Below are 21,513 nucleotides of genomic sequence, written 5' to 3' on the forward strand. Positions count from 1 at the left end.
CTTATGTAAAGTATTTATGATAAATTATTGAATGAAAAATCTGGTTATAAAACTATGAGACCAATGTTGATATTTTTAAAATATTATATACACAAAAAGAAAAAAACAGGTTTATGTAATATAATGTTAAATAGTACTTAAACATGAATTATTCCTTGAATTGCAAAAAAAAAATGCCCATTTTGTATTCATGTTTAAACACTACTTTTTTGGATTATATTTCATTCTGTTTGCAATACAGATAGATTATTGATTAGTGAGTATTAATAAAATAGGATATAAAAAACTCGGGAGGAAAAAGGATGTTTTTCCTTCTGGAACATAAAAGGAAAGGATCTTCACAAGAAAAGACATTTAATAGATAAAATCATTTTTTAACAGAATAGGAAATGCCTATTTTTCTTTAAGAGGAAATCAATTTTAACAGACAAGTCACAGTAACTCTGCCAGGATGTTCTTGAGATTAGAGAATGATTTGAAGCTTCTTTTTATCCGCTACACCACAACTCAAATGTTTGATACTATAATAACATAAGCCCATGCATGGAAACATTTTCAAGCATGAGAGTAGTCTGGTGATTGAATGATATACCGTAAGAAAGTTATAATTCCTTGTCAGTTTTTCCAATGACACTGGAATATTTGTATTTTGTTCCAGTAGTGAATGTAAATTATATCTGACATTTTGGCGAGAAATTTTACCTATTAGCATATAGAGAGCAGTCATCAATAAATAATAAGCATACATTTAGTTTATCTTTTATCTATCACCTATCAAAAAGTGGTCTTAATTTTTATAATAAATAGTAAGCGAACTGAAGTTTGTCACATTTCCTCTCAGATTTTTATGACGTGACTGGAAACTTTATTGAATAATATGTTGATTCTGAACTAAAACTCTAATCATAATATTCCTTGTGTCTCCATAAAATAGTATATTTGAATAACAGTATGCTACAAAATCCTCTAAGAAATAAGTGAATGTGTCTACAATTTGATATTTTATTTATATCTTATATACTTTCTGAAGAATCATTTCTTTTTTTGTGTTTGTATAACAAAAATGTAAGCAACTTTTTCTATTTTAAGAGAATCACATTTATTTACCCATTTGGTGATTCATGTATCAAGCATCTCTTTATGCATGGATCCCTTAGATGCATGACCTTTCCGAGAACTCAGTGAGTGCTTTCCATCTGCAGACCTGAGTCATTCTTTAGCTCAAGGGTAATTTTTTTTTTTCAATTATCAAATAGTTACTATCTCTCTTCTATCTCTTCCTTTTCCTCAGTCTGGAAACTCTACTACTGCAAGTTATGTCTCCTGAATTTATTCTCCAAATCTCTTCAATTTTTTCTTATGGTTTTCATCCTTTTTGTTGCTGTGTTGTTTTTCCTCTGCTTTGATTTATTTCCTTTTTTTGATATTTCAGGTCACTAATTCAGGCCTTGAAAGAGAATATCTTCTCTTTCTGTTGCCTTATAGTTTTAGTTACAATATATTTAGTTAGTTCTAGAATGACTGTAATCGACCCTCAGCCTCCTTAAACTGCTGTTATGTTTGTTCAAATTGTCATCTGCGCCTTCAGGCATTTTGTTTGGACAAAAAGCTGCAGGTTATGGTTGTTTCCTTTGTAATTCCTTTCTCTGGCAATGAGGCCCCTAGGTTGCATTATTTTCTTTGAGAAAATAATATTTGAATAATATTGCAAATGAAATCTATCACTGAATTTGGGGCAATAGCTTTAAATTTTGAAGTCCAATTTATCAGTTTTTCTTTTTGTGTCAAGTCTAAGAACTCCTTGCCTAGGCCTAGATCTCAAAATTTTTCTCTTGTTTTTCAAAAGTTTTACAGTTTTACATTTAAAATTTTAGCCTGTAATCTATTTCAAGTTATTGTAAGACTTAGGTGGAAGTTCTTTCTCTTTTTTCTTTTTTCTCCTATGAATGTTGAAAAGCTTCAGCATCATTTGTTGAAAAGTCCACCTTTCCTCCATCAAATTGCTTTTGCATCTTTGTCAAAAGTAAGTTGGGCAAGAACACAATCAACAGAGTGAAAAGGCAACCCATGGAATGGAAGAAAATATTTGCACATCATGTATCTGATAAGAGGTTAATATCCAGAATATATGCAGAACTCCTGGAACTCAACAGCAAAAAGAAAACACTCCTATTTAAAAATGGGTAAGGGACTTGTATAGATATGTCTCCTAAGAAGATATACAAATGGCCAACAAACACATGAAAAGATGCTCAACATAAGTATTCATTAGGGAAATGCAAAGCAAAACCACAATGGGATGCTACTTTGCACCCATTAGGATGGCTATTACATTTTTAAAAAGAAAAGAAAAAGAAAACAAGTGTTGTAAGGATGTGGAGAAGCTGGAACCCTGTGCACTGCTGGCAGGAAAGTAAACTGGGGCAGCTGCTATGGAAATTTCCTCAAAAAATTAACAGTAGAATTGCCATATGATCCAGCAATTCCACTTCTGGGTAAACGCCCAAAAGAATTGGAAGCAGGAACTTGAACAGGTATTTGTACACTCATATTCATACAGCACTATTCACAATAGTCAAAAGGTGGAAACAACTCAAATGTTCATCAGTGGATGAATGGATAAACTGAATGTGGTATATTTACACAAAAGATTATTCAGCCTAGAAAAGAAGGAAATTCTTATACATGCTACAACATGGATAAACCTTACAAACATTATGTCAAGTAAAATAAGCCAGTTACAAAAGGACAAATACTATACAATTTTACTTACATGAAGTACCTATAGCAGTCAAATTCATAGAAACAAAAAGTAGGAACAGTGGTTGCCAGGGTATGGGGGTTGGGTGAAATGGGTGTTATTGTTTCATTGGTACAGAGTTTAAGTTTTGCAAGATAAGAGGAGTTTTGTGGATGGATGGTGGTGATGGTTACACAATGTGAATATATGCCACTGAACTGTACACTTAAAAATGACCAGGATGGTAAATTTTATGTTATGTGTATTTTACCACAATAAAAAAGAGAAGCAAGCAAAAAAAAAAGAAAAAGGCTGTAAACGAGAGCACTAACTCTGGCATTTTATATAAGATAGTAACTTGCCACATCGATAAATATTCCTCTCAACAACTTTGAATATCAACCATCCTAAATGTATATGGCAGAGAGGACAGTAGACATTAGGTGGCAGAAAGGCATACAGATATCAGTGAACAGAAGACAGACGTGGTAGGAATTATGTGAAGCCAACCTGGGGCAGAAGTTACCAGCTGGAAACAAAGGAAGTTGAGAGAAGTTAGGCAATAGCAGAGAAAGAAAAGCAGATAAAGAACGCACTGCTGGTGGGACTGCAAACTAGTACAACCCCTGTGGAAAGTAATACGAAGATACCTCAAAGAACTAAAAGTAGAACTACCGTTTGATCCAACAATCCCACTACTGGGCATCTACCCAAAGGAAAAAAAGACATTCTATAAAAAAGACATCTGCACTAGAATGTTTATAGCAGCACAATTCACAATTGCAAAGATGTGGAAACAACCCAAGTGCCCACCAATCTATAAGTGGATTAATAAAATGTGGCATATGTATACCATGGAGCTCTACTCAGCCACATCAAACAGTGGTGATCTAGCACCTCTTGTATTATCCTGGGTAGAGCTGGAGCCCATTCTACTAAGTGCAGTATCACAAGAATGGAAAAGCAAGCACCACATGTACTCACCATCAAATTGGTATTAACTGATCAACACTTATGTGCACATAAAGTAGTAACATTCACTGGGTGCGGGGCAGATGGGGGGTGGGGAGAGGAGATGGATATGTTTAAACCTAATGGGTGCAATGCGCACCATCTGGAGGATGGACACACTTGTAGCTCTGACTCAGGTGGGACAAAGGCAATACATGTAACCTAAACATCTGTAGCTCCATAATATGCTGGAGGATAAAAAGAAAAGAACAGGTGGCACAGAAGAGTCAGGAAGATGGCAAACTACTATGGTGGCCAACAGGTATCAGACCCTGGAACCACAGTGAAGTACTAAAAGGGATGGATGATTTATTTTCCAGGTCCCATGAGTTCTCTGCTGGAGTTCCCTTGCACAAGTTTGCAAGAGCTGATTGTGCTTCTCATTTCCCAACTCCAAGTTCAGGGACTTGTCTTGGTAGCTTGAAATTGGCCATGGTGGAACAACGACACCACAAAAATTGGCAAATGCTACAAATCTGTTTGTTTGTTTCCTTTTCAAAGAGCTGATTATTAAACATTTACCAGCGCATCACTGGTTCTGGCTATTTTGCTTCCAATACTGTTTTATTTCCTCCTTAATCCCCTGTTTTATTTACAAAATCAAGTCACTTTTACTGAGGTAGCTTTGAGTTTTGTGGGGTTTTTCCCCCTATTCCCTACATCTTGGAAAACAATGAATGCAATTTTCTAGTTATCCTCTATATTCAGTGAGCTTTATTGAAAGTCTATTATTGATTAATCACTATAAATAATGCAATATGCACAATGGATTCAAAGGTAAATAAGACATCATACTTGCCTTCAGATCAATTACAGTCCATTGGAGGAACAGTTAAAAAATCGTACGAATTTAGTGTCATAATTGAGTTTATTTTGAAGGATAAAGAGGATTTACACAAAAGAAAGATATGCTCAACTACTTGGAAGGAAATGTTAGCGTCTGAAAATAATACTAAGAGAATTTGATAATGGATCTTTGATTTTAGGGATGACTAAGCTTTTGTCACACAGAAAGCTTAAGAGGAGGTGCAAGATGTTCTAGGACAGAAGACAAAAAAGGATTTAAGAGAAAAGGGATTGGAGGGAGGGTGTAAGATGGTACTAAAAGAACATGACAAAATGGGGAAAATTCAGATATAACAGTCTAAAATATCATTAAGTTCTTGCTCCTGGCAGTTTGTCCTCCTTAATCATCACCATGAAACAATATGAACTTCTCTTAGGTTCAGTATTTTAGCCATCCTAGTATAGTATTTCTGTGTTATTTTTCTGTTCAACATACTATATTTTAATCTCTTAAAAAACAGCATCTATTATCTTTCTCATTTTAACATCCTTTATGGGATCTCACACAATACCCTGTGGTTAGAGGGATGGGTACATATCTGTTGATTTGAACATAGTAATGTAACATCATTGACCAAATATTGGAAAATACATACACTTAAAAATCACATTTGGTTTTGCACCATAGTAAAGCTAAATTGTTTATTTTAGAAACAAAATTAAGTGTGATATGTACAATAAATTTCGTGACTGCTATCTAAATTATATATTTACAGAATTCAATCTGTTCATTTTATTTCCAAAGAAATTATCACTTACCAATGTATTTGGATATTTGGATGGTAACCACTTTATTTTTTCCCTAAATATAAAAGTCTTAAGTTTTTTATTTAAAAAATGATGTCTTAAATTTCCAAGCAATTTCTTCATTAGCGTACCAAAGGTAAAAGCTGCTATAATATTTTTCATTTCACAACTTTATTGTTTTGACTACAAAAATAGAATTCAGTTCTTTTCCTCTTAAAGGCAGGAGCAAAAGAGGCTGGTTCTTGATGTGAGAAACAGGGACTACCATACAACTCAGCAGTTCTTTTTCCCACTTTGAGCTTTGCCTACTTTATGTTTTAAACCACATTTAAATGTAAAAGGAAATATTGGGATTTAAAATGAAAAACTCCAGTCTCTTTAATGATCTCCCTGGCTCAGCTCACCACTGTTAAAACAGTGAGAAGCACCAGCTGCCGTTCTCTTGCTTATGCACCTGGAATTCCCCTTGCAGCTAGCTCTGTAACTAGCACCTCGATGTGGATCCTTTGCCCACATGGAATCTGGCACCTATGTGCTCCCTTGGTTCAATGGATTAAGTGTCTAAGATTCCGGAGCACTACTTAAAACCAAGGCCTTATTACCTTGCTAAATAAAATTTATAGGAGGCTGTTTGTTCAGACTGAGCTCCTGTACCTGCTGCAACAAACCAAACCCAATGGATGCTAAAGTTCCACATCATCAAAGTGAAACTAAGTTGTTTATCTTAGAGAAATCAGGAGAGTGAGAGATAATAGCTGTGGTGTTATTTTATATATACGTGTGTGTGCATGTGTGAGTGTTTTCAACCACAGTTCCTATAAAGTTTCATACCTCCCATAGTCATTGTTATAATGTTGAGGTGCTTCAGGCCTCAGGAGATAGAATCAATCAATCTCTCTCTCTCTCTCTCTCTCTCTCTGACTTTCTCCTGTCCTCCTTTCACCTGCCCAAGGCAGGACTCTAATTTGACTGTGGGTCAAAAGACCCTCATTTCCGGGAAGGGCCAGCTCCATTTCCTGGAGAAAGGAATGTGACACAGAGAGGCCAGGAAGAATCTGAACAGACAAGTCTTGTCTTGCTGGGTTTAGATCATGTGCTTTGTGTCCAGCCAGATTTACACACACTTGTCAATTATGCCTAGGGAATGAAGACTCCATAAAACCCCAAGAGGATGGGGTTTGGAGAGCTTCCAGATAGCTGAACACGAGATTCCTGGAGGGTTAGGTGCCCAGGGAGGGCAAGGAAGCTCCGTGCCCCTTCCCCAATACCTTGCCCTATGTATCACTTCACTTGTATCCTTTGTAATTTGTGTTATCATAAATCAGTAAACATGTTTCCCTGAGTTCTGAAAGCTGCTCCAGCAAATTAATAGAACCCAAAGAGGTAGGGGATAGTGGGAACCCCAACTTGAAGCCTGTCAGTCAGAACCTCCAGAGGCCTGGACTTGCAGCTGATGTCTGGACGGGGGGCGATCTCAGGGACTGAGCCCACCACATTCTGTAGGATCTGACAGTATCTCCAGGTAGACAGTGTCAGAAATGAATTAGAGGACACCCAGCTGGTGTCTGCTGCTTGATGTGTGGCGAAAAACCCCACGTTTGGTCACAGAAGTCCTCTCCGGTGTTGATTGTTGCAGAGTTTAGAGGAAAGCACAGTTTGGGGAGTGTTTTTCCCAAAGCGATAGCCAAATCCCGAACAAGGCAATTTTAGCTGGCATACTGAGGAAGTCCTCTCTGCTTTAACCTTTTCAAGGAAAGTCACTTTGAAACAACCAATTTGCTTTTTGTTTTTTGTTTCTGCTTTCCTGAGCCCTTTTCTGTTTATAAAATGAACCTCCTTTCCTCAGTTCACTGAACATTCATTCTACTCTATAGAAGGAGGTGTTGCCCGATTCTGGAATCACAAATAAAAGCCAGTTAAGATCTTCAAAACGAATTTGTTGCAATTTTGTCCTTTGCCAACCTCTTACCTGAATCCACTTTAAAAGTGGGATGAAATAATAAGAAACCATGGGAAATGTTTTTATAGGAAGGGAAATTACTTTTTTTTCTTATTATGAAAGAGGAAAAGAAAGTTACCCTCAAATTACTTAAAGTATTAACCTGGGTTAAATCTCAGCTTTCATAAATTTATTTTCAGTTTCAATAATATATTCATATCAGTGGGAAAAGTACATATAAGCCTCCTCTGGGCTCCTTATTTCATTATTTTAACCTAATGTTCTACTGTACTTTCAAGAAGTGCTTAATGAAACTTAAGAAGTACTTTTATTCAATAAGTAATTTACAAAAATCTAAAACATGCAAAGCACTTTGCTAGGTATTTTAATGGGTACAAAAAAAGTATATGTATGTGGATCTTGTCCTCTAGCAATTCACATTTTCACAATTTGCCATAACAAGAACTAGGAACAAAATTTTCATATCTTTTCAAGTGTTCTAAGAAAACTATAAGAGAATTAATGTGCGTTTGTGTCACAAGTACCTCAAAATTAAAATTAGAGGCTATTTGGCACATGACATAAAGTTGTCACTAATAAGCATATATATTATACAATGTCATAAAACACAAATCTATAGAGAGCTGGGAAACTAAGACACTGGAAAAAACTTTCTTACTAGCAAACTTCAATTTAAAAACTTAAGTTGATTATTTTCATGCATATCATTCTCCAAGAGTCATTTCTAAAAATGTTAAAAAGTTGCTTGTATTTTTTGTTTAAGGGTTGAATATAGAGACAAAAGTTAGGGTCATGAAAATAACTGCAAAATTACACAAACCATGAGATGGTGTTTGGCATTTGAAAAGAAAGTAAATGATTTTATAGTAAACATTTTCCAAAGCTAGGTTTTTAGGTAAAGTGGAAACATTTTGAGTAAAACAGCAAAAGTATTTCAGAACTACAAATTCCTTATTACAAATAATTTAGCCAAAGGAGAAAGTATTGCTAGATTTTTCCCTGTGCTTAACTTTAACATAAGGTAACTGATGGTCCTTTTATTCACAATTCCTGTAGGAGGATCGAGTTTTTCATTTATTTTATTTAATGCAAACCATAGCAGGCTGTGTTTGCATTGATAATAGTTCCTTTCCAACTCTGCTGATACCTCAGTTGAGCTTTCTTTAAAATGTAGGTGTACAATTTGGCCATGTATATGTAATAGTATAGTATTAAACAGAACACGTTCATTTTTCTTGTTTTCAAAGTATCTGTAAAAATGTGGAGGATATAATAGACAACGCTTCTTCAGCCTTTTAGCATCTGCCAGAATAAAGAGCTAATGAAATCGAGCTAATAGGTTTGAGTCATTCGAATCCAAATTTAACAAGTATTTACTGACTGACTATTGTGTAAAAGACACTTCTAGGTGGGAAGGCAGATACAGAAAGTACAGTAATGTGATGTATGGGGGTAGGAGTGGTATAAAGCAAATATGGAAAAATAAACATATGACAATAACTATAGCAATAGTAGAATGAGTTCTATAAAAAAAAAAACTAAGAGATATATTTGGCCTTGACTATTATTCGTTTATCGATATCTACCTGTTCCTCTGTTACACAACCCTGATGTTGCTTGGGGTAGCAATGTATCCAAATAACACATTACACTTTCCAGCCCTCTCTGCAGTGAGATTTGGCCAATGGGGCATAAGCAGAAGTGTGCGGGGTTTCTAAGGTGGCTCCTTATATAAAGGAGTTCAGCCAGCAAGTACTTTGCTTTTTTCCTTCCCCATTTCCTCCCTGCTAATACATGGAGCACTGTGATGGCAGGAGCGCCATTAGGAGTGTTAGACTATGATGTGGCCTCTGACACAGAAGCAGGAGACGAAGAAAGCAGAGTGAATGATAACAGGAGTCGGGGTGACCAGCAACTTCCAGGAGCAGCCCTGACCCCTCCGGACTGCCTACCTTCAGATCTATTTCATGTGTAAGATTAAATCTAACAGTGTTTAAATCACTGTTATTTTGTTTTCTGGTTTTGTTATTCTATTTGCTTTATTTTTTTCAGCTGAAAGCCATTTCTACTAAAACAAGGTACCAAAAATGCTAGCAAGATTTCAAGGCAGAAAAAAGCAGTTAAGAGAAACAATGAGTATACAAGGAAGGAGACTCGTTTTGAGCTGAATGTTGAATGACCTCACCGTAATGGGTTGCACCAACCTAAAACTCAACTTTCTTTTTCCTGGAACAGGCTGTACCTTGAATGACACACAATTGTCTGGCCAATTCTATGTTACCTGTGTAAATTGGATAAAGACAGGGACTGAATCACAATAAATTTATGAACAGAATAAATTCTGTTTTGACAAGATAACTCATTATCACAGAACAGCATAGTTTCATGATTTTTATTAATATAAACAATTCTATTAAGTCCTTAATCCTCTGTATATGACAGCCACACATATACACACTTAGGCAAATGTGTACATTATATACATATAAATATATGTATTAAAATAAAATAACGTGAAGTAGCAGTATCTTTTAGCAAATGTATATTCTGTTACAGTCATTGTTGCATGAGCTAGAGAAATATTGATGAATAAGTCCCTACCCATGTAAGCACGTGCATACGATGAAATGTCAGGTTACAAAGGTTTTGTTCTATAAAATATAATAAATACCATGAAGAAAAATAAAGCAGGAAAAGCCGCTGCATATGACAACTATTTTAGGACAGTAGTTAGGAAAGTCTTTTCCCTTTGATAAGCTGATATCATTGCAGATTCGTAAAGGCAGTGATAGAATGAGCTATATTATCATAGCAATCTGGGGAAAGGAAAATGTAGACAAAAGAAAAAGTGTGACCATCCTGAGGAGGGAGAGAACTTAGCATATTTGAAGTAACAACATGAACGTCAGCACTGCCAGATCTAGAAAAGACATGAGAGAAACTGGAGACGTTAATAATATTGGAAAAGCTGCCACAGGCTAGAACATGTAAGGCCTTGGCAAGTTGTTTCACTTTAATCGTGAGTTTGATGTGAAGGCACTGAAGCATTTTAAACAGGGTTATGGCACAGTTCAATTTATTTTTTAAAAAGATCAACTCTGGCTCCAATGAGGAAAATGGATTATAGGGGAGACAAGAGTGGAAACAGAAAGACGGGTAAGAAACCACTGCAGTGGTCTGCGTGCAAGATGATGATGATGGTAGTGTATGTGGAAGAAATGGACAGATTTGGAATGTATTTATATGTTTTCAAGGCAGAGCGCAAAGAATTGCTGATGGAATGAGTGTGGGAAGGAATGAGGAAAATCAAGGACGAATTTCTATTCTTTTCTTTTTTCTTTTCTCTATTTTTTTTTAATTTCTGGCCCGAGCAACTAAAGAAAACCAGAATATGTTACCTCAAAATATTCCTCTTTGACATAAAATTATTTTTAGCTAAAGGCAAATGGAGGAAAAGCTCTCTCTACCCTCCTCCTTTTCTGACTAAAGGCAGGATACAAATTCTCCTTTACTGCAGACAACTCTAGACTTTTATCAGCTCAGAGAGGCAACAGAGGAATCTGCCAACAAACCGGACCTTATTCACCTTCTCATAGTCTCTGGCCCTTAGAAACCTAGAACCTCTTTCCTTTGTCTTATCATTTCTTTGTCCTGTCAACTACAATCATATTAGTCTACATCGTTGATATTATATAATCCAGAGTTCTAGACCACTGCTTTGAGTTACTTTTTGTTGAAGTTTCTCCCGCATCATGTGCTCAGTACATGTTAATGCACTGTTTTTCTCTTGTTAATCTATCTTTTGTTACAGGAGTACATTCCAACTAAGAACTTATAAAGATTGAGGGAAAAAAAAATGTTTCATTTTTACACAATGAAGGGGTTCAACGAAACCATTTATTGAGATTAGGAAGGAGATTTGGAGACAAATAGATTTAACACAGTGAGGTGGGTGTAAATAGCAGGAGAATCAAAAGTTTTGAATGATTCTGTCAATTTGGACATACCCAGTAGCCATCCAGGTGGAGATGAGTAGACATTTGTATATAGAGGTCTAGAACTCAGAGGAATCTGGGACTGATAAAATAACTGAGAAGCATTGGTTTTAGATGCTATGAAATCACCCAGGAAGTGACTATATCTGGAGAAGAAAAGAGGCTGCAGGGGGAGGACTGAGATGGAGGCAATATGATATTTACATATTGGTTCATCTCACTTGAGATCAACCTCCAAAACTTTCACCTCCCAGGAAGAAAACCAACCCCACTGTTTGGAAAAGGACTCCTTAGAAATTAGAGCATCAAAATGTTAAAAAATAAAATTGTAACTATTACCTACCTATGCTGATTCAAAGGTAGGCTGTTAACATGACTTAGGTTCCTGTTTACCTAGGCCTCGGGAAGCAATCTAGATGAAGTTAGGGAGGAAAGACTCTCATCTTCTGTGAATTCAGAAGACAGTATTTCTTAAATTCCAAGGTAAAATGAGTAACAAATTAGTCTACTAAAAACAGAAGAATTCACTTTTCAATATAAGAAGAACTACATGTATGTTAATAGAGAAGTAGCATAGTATATTAGTCAAAAGCATGAGTTTTGTAATCAGTACAGCTTTGACATTTATTAAAAGCATCCTGGACATGTTAACGTCTTTGAGTCTCCATACCTTCTTATAAAAAAATGGGATGAAAAATCCCTAGCTTAACTCATGGGGCTGTTGTAAAGTTTTCTGGAGAAAAACATGTAAAGCACAATAAAATGTGTCTAGCCCATTGGAAGTGCTCCATACATTAAAGCTCCATACATTAACCTTTTAGATAAAAGCAAGTGTTCAAAGAGGCTTGTGGATTAGCAGGGGCAACACTCCAAACAGAGATAACTTCTGAGTAAAAACTGGGAACACGGTACACTTTAAAAGCACACCTACATATACTAGCATATTGAATAGATTTATAACTTTTAGTGTCTTAAAACAGATTTTATGTCCTATATTTTTATTTTTAAAAAATCTGTTAGGTTATTTGTAAGTTGAAGTCTAAAATATAAACAAAGATGTAAAGTAATGCTTTGTTATTCAGAAAGAGGAACACATAGCTTTAAAAGTATCACAAGAATGGAAAAACAAGCACCACATGCACTCACCATCAAATTGGTATTAACTGGTCAACACTTATGTGCACACGTAGTAGTAACATTTATTGGCTTTTGGGAAGGTGGGAGTGAGGAGGAGGAGATGGGTTTATTCACACCTAGTAGGTGCAGTGTGCACCATCTGGGGGATGGACACGCTTGAAGCTCTGACTCTAGCAGGGTAAAGACAATATAGGTAACCTAAACAGTTGTACCCATGTAATATGTTGAAATTAAAATTAAAATAAAAAAATAAAATGAATTCTATAAGAATAAATTTTAAAAACCTCTATTAAGAAAACACATCACACAAAATGAATAGATTACACATCAAGACACCAACACAAAGCAAACAATCGAAAATACAATCTCATAAATCAATCATTCAATAAGACAGATTCAAATACTTTAAACTATTTAATATCCTATTAACGGCCATTAGTCTTTGTAAATATTTTTCATTGCTTCCTTAAATCACTATTTGTATTGCTGTTTCAGTACACTTCTTTCCCTCAAGGAGCTTTTGAGAAGAATGTAAACACCATATGTTACATGGTGCTAGGACAAAATTATAATTACTTACTCAAGTCAACAGGTAATTTAAATCTAAATGAATGTAAAGCTATTTTAGAAGCAGCTGTAACCAGTTAAACTGTTTTTACCAACTAAAATGTATTAAATTATGTAGCTAATAACCTAATTATTCGCTGAAAACTGAATTTTGTGTATATTAATAAATCTCATTCTGTATTTTTAACTAAAGCATTAAAAGTAACCTAAAAGACTGTAAAGCAATGATATTAAACCATGTGGCTCATGGATATGTCTTACTTCTTTGTATGTGTACTTCATATTCTTCTCTTAAAGATAATTTTAGAACATGTGAATCTCTTTGCATATCTGAGTTTATGCACCAATTTTTGCAGAACTTCACTAAATCTTTCAGCCAATGTTTGCATGAACCAAATGGAATTAAAAAAGTTATTTCCAGTATGTTTCCCATAATACAATAAAGATTACTAACAAAGTTCTGATACCTCCCTCATAGCCAGGGCTTTATTCAGACATATTTCAAAGAAGAGATAATGCCAAATTCTTTAACAAGATATCTTCTTAAACACTTAATGATTAGTGTCTACGTGACAAGGAAAGAAAAAAAACTTAAAACAAAATTCATAATACTAATGCCATTTGGTCCTGTTAAGCTAAGCAGATGCAGGCATTTATTCACCAATATTCATATAAAATTGAATATTTACTATTTATTATGTTTTATAACCATGTGTGCAGTATTCAGCTTGCTTTTAACATAGAACTATTCTTCAAAGTTCTTTTTAAAAATGAATATAAAAGTTATATATCCCTATCTATATAAACAGAAAGTAGAATGAAAGAAAGGAACATTTTAAGGTAAGAAGTTCCTTGTCATGTCTATGAGCACTTTGAGAAGAGACAGCAGCAAATTAGGTAAACTCTGGACTAAAGAAACAGGCAAACCTGAGAATGGGGGTATACTACTGCAAACAAGTACATTAAATTAAATTCTCTACACTGAACGCTGAAAATTTCATAACCCCATCCCTTTTACATTTTATTGCTTTCAATGTGGCACTATAGCCTATCCCCTCCAAGCAGGAATCTTGCCTGGTAGTTTGTCTCTATATATCTGTGCATGGTTTGCTGACCTTCCAAGAAATTCTGTGAGCCAGGGGCCCCCAACCTATGGAGAGTTGTATAATTATTTCATTATATATTACAATGTAATAATAATAGAAATAAAGTATACAATAAAAGTAACGTGCTTGAATCATTCTGAAACCATTCCTCCACCCCCCCTCGATCCATGGAAAAATTGTCTTCCATGAAAACATTCCCTGGTGCCAAAAAGGTTGGGGACTGCTGCAGTAAGCCATCAAATATTCCATAACAAAATCCTTTCTATTTAAACTAGCTAAGGCAAAGTATTTTGCCAGCACTAATGAAAACTAACTATTATCCTAGATAATGTTCATTCTGGAATTGCGAAGATATGCTCCAAATTTTTATATTTGTTAATGAAAGAAATACATAACTCCAGTAGAGTTTTGATCTCAATAGATGCCAAACCTAATAATAGAGGGATGCTTTCTTATTTTTTCTTTTTTTTTTTTTTTTTCATTTCTCTCTTCCCTCCACTTCCATCTTCTCCTCTTCACTCTCTCCCTCTGCCTCTACCTCTATTTCTATCTTTACCCTTCCTCGGTTATATAAGATAAATGGACAATCAGAATCGTGGTTAAAATAAAAACACTGTAGACTCTCTGTAGTATAGTAGTTAAAACCACAGTCTTGAGAATTTTAAAGACCTGGGTTAGAATGCCAGTCAAGCCATTTGCCAGCATCTCTAGTCAGAATAGCTTAACTATTCCAAGTTTCTATTTTCTTATCTATAAAATATGATAATAATCCTGTGTATTGATGATTAATACTTTAATGATGCAGACAGCTTTCAAGATTTCCAATTTGGAGAAATGAGTCTGTATCTAAAACTTCCAGGGATTGGCTATGAAAAATCTCAAGAAAGGCAGTATTTATAAATCTAAACAGAAAGTTTGCAGGGGCTGGGTGTGGTGGCTCACGCCTGTAATCCTAACACTTTGGGAGGCAAAGATGGGAGGATCGATCGCTTGAGGTCAGGAGTTCCAGACCATGCTGAACAACACAGCGACACCTTGATGTAATACTGAATACTCTACTTTACAAAAAGACTATACATTTTCTTTTTATTTCCAAGTACATGGCCGTAACAATAGTCTGCAAAATTATAAGAATTTGGGATCCTAGAAATTTATCAGTACCAAGAGACTGACCAGGAAATCTGTAAGTTTATTACACGTAGCATATGTGGGAGATTGTGCATCATGCATTATCTTCTAGGAAGGAATATACTCAAATGCTTTGATGGTCTGGCATAAGTGCAGTAGGAGATGGTGATGCCTGTGGTGACTGGAGTTCCCGTGCCCAGTCCATATGGAGAAACCCTGCTCGTCTCTGGTCAAAGAGTTCTATATGAAAAGAGATGTGCAGAGTTCCCAGATCTCCCAATTGTTTAAAACAAGACTGCATGGATTTTTGTGGGAAATGTCCTTATTTTCGAACAACTAGCTAAACCAAACAAAACACTACAGCAATGGGTTTTAAACAGTAAGCACGAGTTTCGTGGAAACGCAACAGTAGAATTGGGGTAATAAAGAACTGAGTATGCATTTGGGGCTCAGACTATCTTTCAGTGCAGATCTGGTTTTGTTTAATTTGAAAAATTCCAATACTAATAAAGTTGGAAAACACTGCCTTTTTGAGAAAAAGAAACATCTGGTCGCAAAAAAGATTTAATTGTCTCTCTAAAGGCCTTGGGATACTCCTTAGGATGCCATCCGATTTTTTTCCATATTTAATGTAATAGCTCTTATTGTGATACATTCCTAACAATAGCGAATTTCTCATCTAACGTTCAAGTCAAGAATACAGGTATAGATATTAGTGGGAAAATAATTATTAATTTTTTTTTTTTTTTTTGAGACAATGTCTTGCTCTATCTCCAGAGCTAGAGTGCAGTGGCATCATCACAGCAACCTCCAACTCCGGGCCTCTAGCAGTCCTCTTGCCTCAGCCTTCCAAGTAGTTAAGACTACAGGCACATGTCAGCATGACTGGCTAATTTTTTTTTTTTTTTTTTTTTTTTGGTAGAGAAGGGGTATTGCTCTTGCTCAGGCTGGTTCCTGGACTCAGGCCATTGATTTTCCTGCCTCAGCCTCCTAAAGTGCTAGGATTTCAGTCATAAGCCACCACACCTGGCCTACTAGTTTTTTGTTTATTTGTTTGTTTTAAACACACCATTTGTCATTATTTCAAACAGTATGGCTAAAATCAACTTAATATGAATGTCATTCCAAAGATAATGTTTAAAGGAGGGTATTCACCTTGATAAATACATGACCTCAAACAAGGTATCTTCCTCCAGCAGTTCTGAGAGCTCCCAAAATCAACCATTTTCTTGGTTGATTTTGGTTTTAGTAACCTAATTACTCCCCAGGAGAAAACGAAAAATCAACTCCCTCAGCCAGCCACCCACCCTTATCTCTGATGGCCTTGTTCTTCTAATACTGGAGTGGATGGTGACAGGGTTGAGTGCTGGAATCAGTACCTTTCCGAAAAGGAAGGCAAGGTAAACAGACTAATCATATTCAAACACGAAAGAGCAGGCCACATTCACCGGGAATAAGAAGAAAGAACGACCATTTTTTCTAGTTCCCTTGTTAATTAAATATTTTAGTCAAAGTTTAAGATACATATAAATTACCAGTTTTTTTTCAGGATATGGTTATAAGAAAACTTAACTGTCTTCTATGTGCTAAATACTTTGCAACACATTTCTGAGGTCATAATGCACTATCCTGTGAAGATACTGCTCAAAATACTTGCTATGTATTTTGTGTTTATATAAAGATAAATAAGTACTCTATTATTCATTTACATGATGACAATTTACAAACTAAAAAGAAAAGAAGCAAATACTGGAGTTTTATTTCATAATTTCAAACTTTAGGTACTTTTAAACACTAGCGAGATGATATTATTTTGGAAAAATGTAAATAATATTCCTTTCTCAAAAGAAGTAAATCAAGAGACACTTAAAATAACTATATTGGCCATCGAAAGTCTATATTACATATTATAAGCACTTGGAAGTTTTAAGTGCCTATAAACTGACTTACATTAACCAAAAAGCAATAGTGATCTCTTAGAACCCATCAGAGAAACTTCAATAATTATATTTATATTACCTTTATGTCAGCATATTCTGAATATATCTGACCTTTTATAACCTCTTTTAAAAAATACATTAATTTTAAAAGACTGTAGTCATTATCAATATATTAAAAAGAGAAAATAGTTTCTGCTGAAGTTTTGAGAATTCAATTAAAGTCTTGTTAAAGATATGCTTCTGTAAATTTTGTCCCATATACCATCAAGTAGAAATATCAAGTAACACTAAATTTGACAGCATAAGTATTATTTTCTCATTTTGTTGTGTAATAAAAAAGGAAATATTTCTCAATAAATAATGAAATCAAAATATTGCTCAGTATTTATCAATTCTCTGGTATAGATATGAGCTTTTAATAAATATTTGCCTATCATTAAGCAAAACAAGTCCATAATTACAAAACTATATATTCTTAATGGAATTCATTGCCTTTTAATAATTTTTATTTCAACAACATAGCAAATATGTATATGGTAATCCATGCCAGCCACTGTACTAGGTGTAAGCAATACAAAGTTGAATAATATATAGTCCTTATAGGAAAAAGAAAAAAATCCCCAAAGAATTACAATTTTATCATCAAATACACCAATCATGAAAGTTATAACAAACCTCCAAATGTTCATCTGTCTTTGAACAAAACTATATTGAAAGTGGTGCACTTAAGTGCATCATCCCAACTTTCTAAAGTTTTTTCCTCATGATCTTAAGGATTGCTTTTATATATAATAATTCTAATGATCTAAAAATCCCTGGTACAAACGTAAAATAGCTGATCTACAAGTTTTAGTTTAAAGAGAAACATTTAATCTTAACTGACAAAACAAAACTTCTTCATATTTGTAATCTATATAAGCCTCCCAAACTGAAGAATGGCAGTAGTTGTACCACTTAAATACTTATTTACATGCTTATTAAATATAAAGTGTTTGGGGGAATTATTCCATATTTGAATTCTTAATTTTCGCTATTATTTTGTGGGGATTGCATCATTAATTACTGGTGACCTAGCATGAAATTATTGAACTAGCTAATAAAAATTTAACCACTAAATAAATGATTCTTTCTAAACCTATAACTTAATATAAACAAAATATCTGGAACCTCTAATTCAAGTGAATCAAACTATTACAATAAAATCCCCATCTCTTACACGTAAGGCAAAAAATTGTTCCATAGAGTAGTAATTTTTGTTCTAGACCTTTACCTTTAGTTAGCAAGAGAGTGACAATGGAACCAAAAGAAAATTATTTTAACATTTGCAGTCAGGTCCTTAAAGTTTAAAGCCGTTCACCTCACCATCTATGCATAAAATATCTAATTTGAGCTATTTATTATAAATAATTATTTTTTGTTTGCTTAATTTTACCTTGAAAGGCACTGGCTCTTCAGTAAGAGGACTAACAGGAAGTGAAGTTGTGCTGCTTGCTGGGCTCATATCTGCACTCTGCAAAAAAAAAAAAAAAAAAAAACTGAATTAAAAAGGCATCTTTTTATAGTCATTTTTATTTTTCCTAATTCAAAATATTTTCCTTATTAGAATAAAAAAATAGAATGTGGACATAGAAAAATTCAAATCATGATTATGTAATGAATCATTTCTTATATAGAAATAAATAGTTATCGGGGAAATTAGTCAAATTATTACTCTCCACGTACACTTTAAGTGCATTTTATTAAATATAATGGCCATCTTTTGTGTTAGGGTAGTATTAGCATTAGTTTTGCTGAATTTATATTTTTACCTTTTCTTTGAAAATTAAACTATATCTATAATGATTTATTATGTTGATATTTCAATGTCTTTAAGACTGATTTTCAAACAAGTATTACATTTTCTTTCTTCTATGGAGACTTAAATTATTGCACCCAGTTCTTTAAATTATGTAAACACATCTGCCATTAATACACAATTGAAGATACATTAAATTTTTAAAATTTCTAAATTCATAACCCCTGATATTTTATAACTTTTCTTACATTCTGTTCAACAAAAAATTTAAAGACAAAAGATTTACATAAATAGAAGAGAATTATTTTAATGTTGCTAATGCTGTTCTTGTAGTCCTTTAAAAACATCAATTAAAACTTTTTAAGAGATTAGCCTGAAAAAAGAGTTATGGGTTAAAAGGTCATCATTAATTTACTTTTCTAAAAGCAAGAAAAAGACGTTGACAATAGGTAGGCACAGAAGATTGTTATGATATTTTTAACCCATTCTTTCAGAGGAATTCTGTCATAAAAGCAGATAAGCAAATAGAACACTGAAAAGGATGCACACCTACAGTTTTCAGCTTGTTTTCCAAATATGCATGCACACAAATACAGAAAATTCTGCAATAAAGATTAAAGCAAAAGAATTAATTTTTATCTTGATTAAGGGAATAATTAGACAAGTTTGGCTTACTTGACTCAAGTTCCAATAGAAGAACACATTCCAAGAATAGATGCTACAACTGCTACACATTCTTAAAGTCTCTTTCTACTCAAAGATTATTTTCAATTCATTTTATTCAGTGTACAATAAGCTGGATACATTTTAAATATCCATTGAGATGGGACTACTACTGACAGTTTAATCCAAAAACCAAGGATGAGAAATATAAACATGGAAACTAAAGCTATTCAGTATACTTTTCATATAACATGTACCACACCTATTTTAGACACTGATATAAGGCTGTATGTACACATTGAGTTAAAATGCCTAAAGGAGGAAATGAAGCAAAAACTGAACAATAATCTCTTAAAGGAAGCAGGAAAATATATGCACCAGATAATTGAGGTGAATTAGTTACTGAATTCAATTTCTAAATTTATCCAGAGTTCTAGGCCATTTGTTTTATCAAAACCAGAAAATATGAATTGCTGACTCACTATCTGATTATTTAACAGAGAAACTAGCTTGTCTTACAAACTAATTTACTACAGGATTCTAACATAAGAAATGAGTGAAACTTTAATGCAGAGAGTAAAATATCACAGAAAAAAAGATTCAAGCTTCTCTCAATGTTAGATTTCTCATGAGAATTCAAGAAAGTAAGAGAATGGTTGGATTATCTTATATTTGTCTATAGTACTGATAGTCGGCATAGCTTATTATAAAGTATCATGCCCTTAAAATTACATATTGAGAAGACAGAAGTGACATTTGGTTGTGAAAATTTAAAAGCATGGATCATATTCTTGCCAGTGAAGGTTTATAACTTCCATAAGAACCTAAACTCAAAATTAAGATTCATGGTAAACTTCTTTAAAGGCGAGGTGTTCTACAACTTCCCAGAAATAAATGTAATTCAAAGGACTGTAGAAAGCAGATTCAAACTTTGAGTCACATAACACTGATTCTTTCAATGTCATTCTTAGGGAAAAGCATGTCCTACCTTTAACCTTCAAATCCATCTTGTAGTGTGACACTTTAATTCTATTGCTCTTAGGAAATCTTGAGACAAATGTTTTTAAAAAACAAATCAATCTTATATGACAATATCTGATGAACGGCACTTAATTATCAAGTTGAGAAATACATAGCAAAAAATTAAATAAAAGTATCTTCATTTTTATCTTATTGTTCTCTCATTTGCTTTTCAGTGATTTGCAATTTACGTGTCATCCCATTTTGTTTATTCTTTGAGACAAAATATTACTATAAACCCTTTGGAAATAGGTCTTATCTGTATTTCATATTTTAATCCATTTACCCTTTCATTCAACTGTAGCAATAGTGACACAACTGTATATCTAAATACCAATTAATAAAAAAAACTTCATAAGTTGCATTTGATGTTTTTAAAAGTTAACTCTATATGTTACTCCATATTTTTCTTCATAAAATGTTTTGTTAGAATTATGGATTCGTCTGAGTTTGATACATTTCAGAGACTTTGGAAATGGTTGGTTCACAATAAAAGACCTGCTTAACTGACAATGGGCAAAGTGCACAGTAGAGGGCTTTGACGTTCATCACACTGCCACTAAAATAGCAGGACACTTCAAAGGTAAGAGATAATACTAAATCAGAAAAGAGCATTGACATTTTGAGTATCACATCTTCTCTTAACCTCCTACTATTATACTTACTATTGATAAATATAAATTTGTGCTTATTTTAATAGCATGAGAAACATAGTATTCTGTTTTTCCTTTTGACATGCAGAAATGAGGAACTCTCAATTAATTTATAAATGATCTGTCAGTTGACACCATCAATGTCCTGTGTGTATAATTTCCAAGTCAGCCATTTGCATAATAGCATAAAATTTGAAACTAAAAT

At 34.0% G+C, this 21,513-nt stretch overlaps 1 protein-coding gene across 1 annotated transcript in view; it reads right to left on the reverse strand.

The window, feature by feature from the left end:
- CCSER1 (coiled-coil serine rich protein 1) overlaps positions 1-21,513 on the reverse strand; it is a 744,111-nt gene that overhangs the window by 467,812 nt on the left and 254,786 nt on the right. The window contains exon 6 of the mRNA XM_069485507.1: positions 18,610-18,687. Within this exon, the coding sequence (XP_069341608.1) occupies positions 18,610-18,687 (78 nt within the window). The remainder of the gene's footprint in view (positions 1-18,609; positions 18,688-21,513) is intronic.

The sequence above is a fragment of the Eulemur rufifrons genome, chromosome 13, assembly GCF_041146395.1.
Source record: "Eulemur rufifrons isolate Redbay chromosome 13, OSU_ERuf_1, whole genome shotgun sequence".
Lineage (NCBI taxonomy): Eukaryota > Metazoa > Chordata > Mammalia > Primates > Lemuridae > Eulemur > Eulemur rufifrons.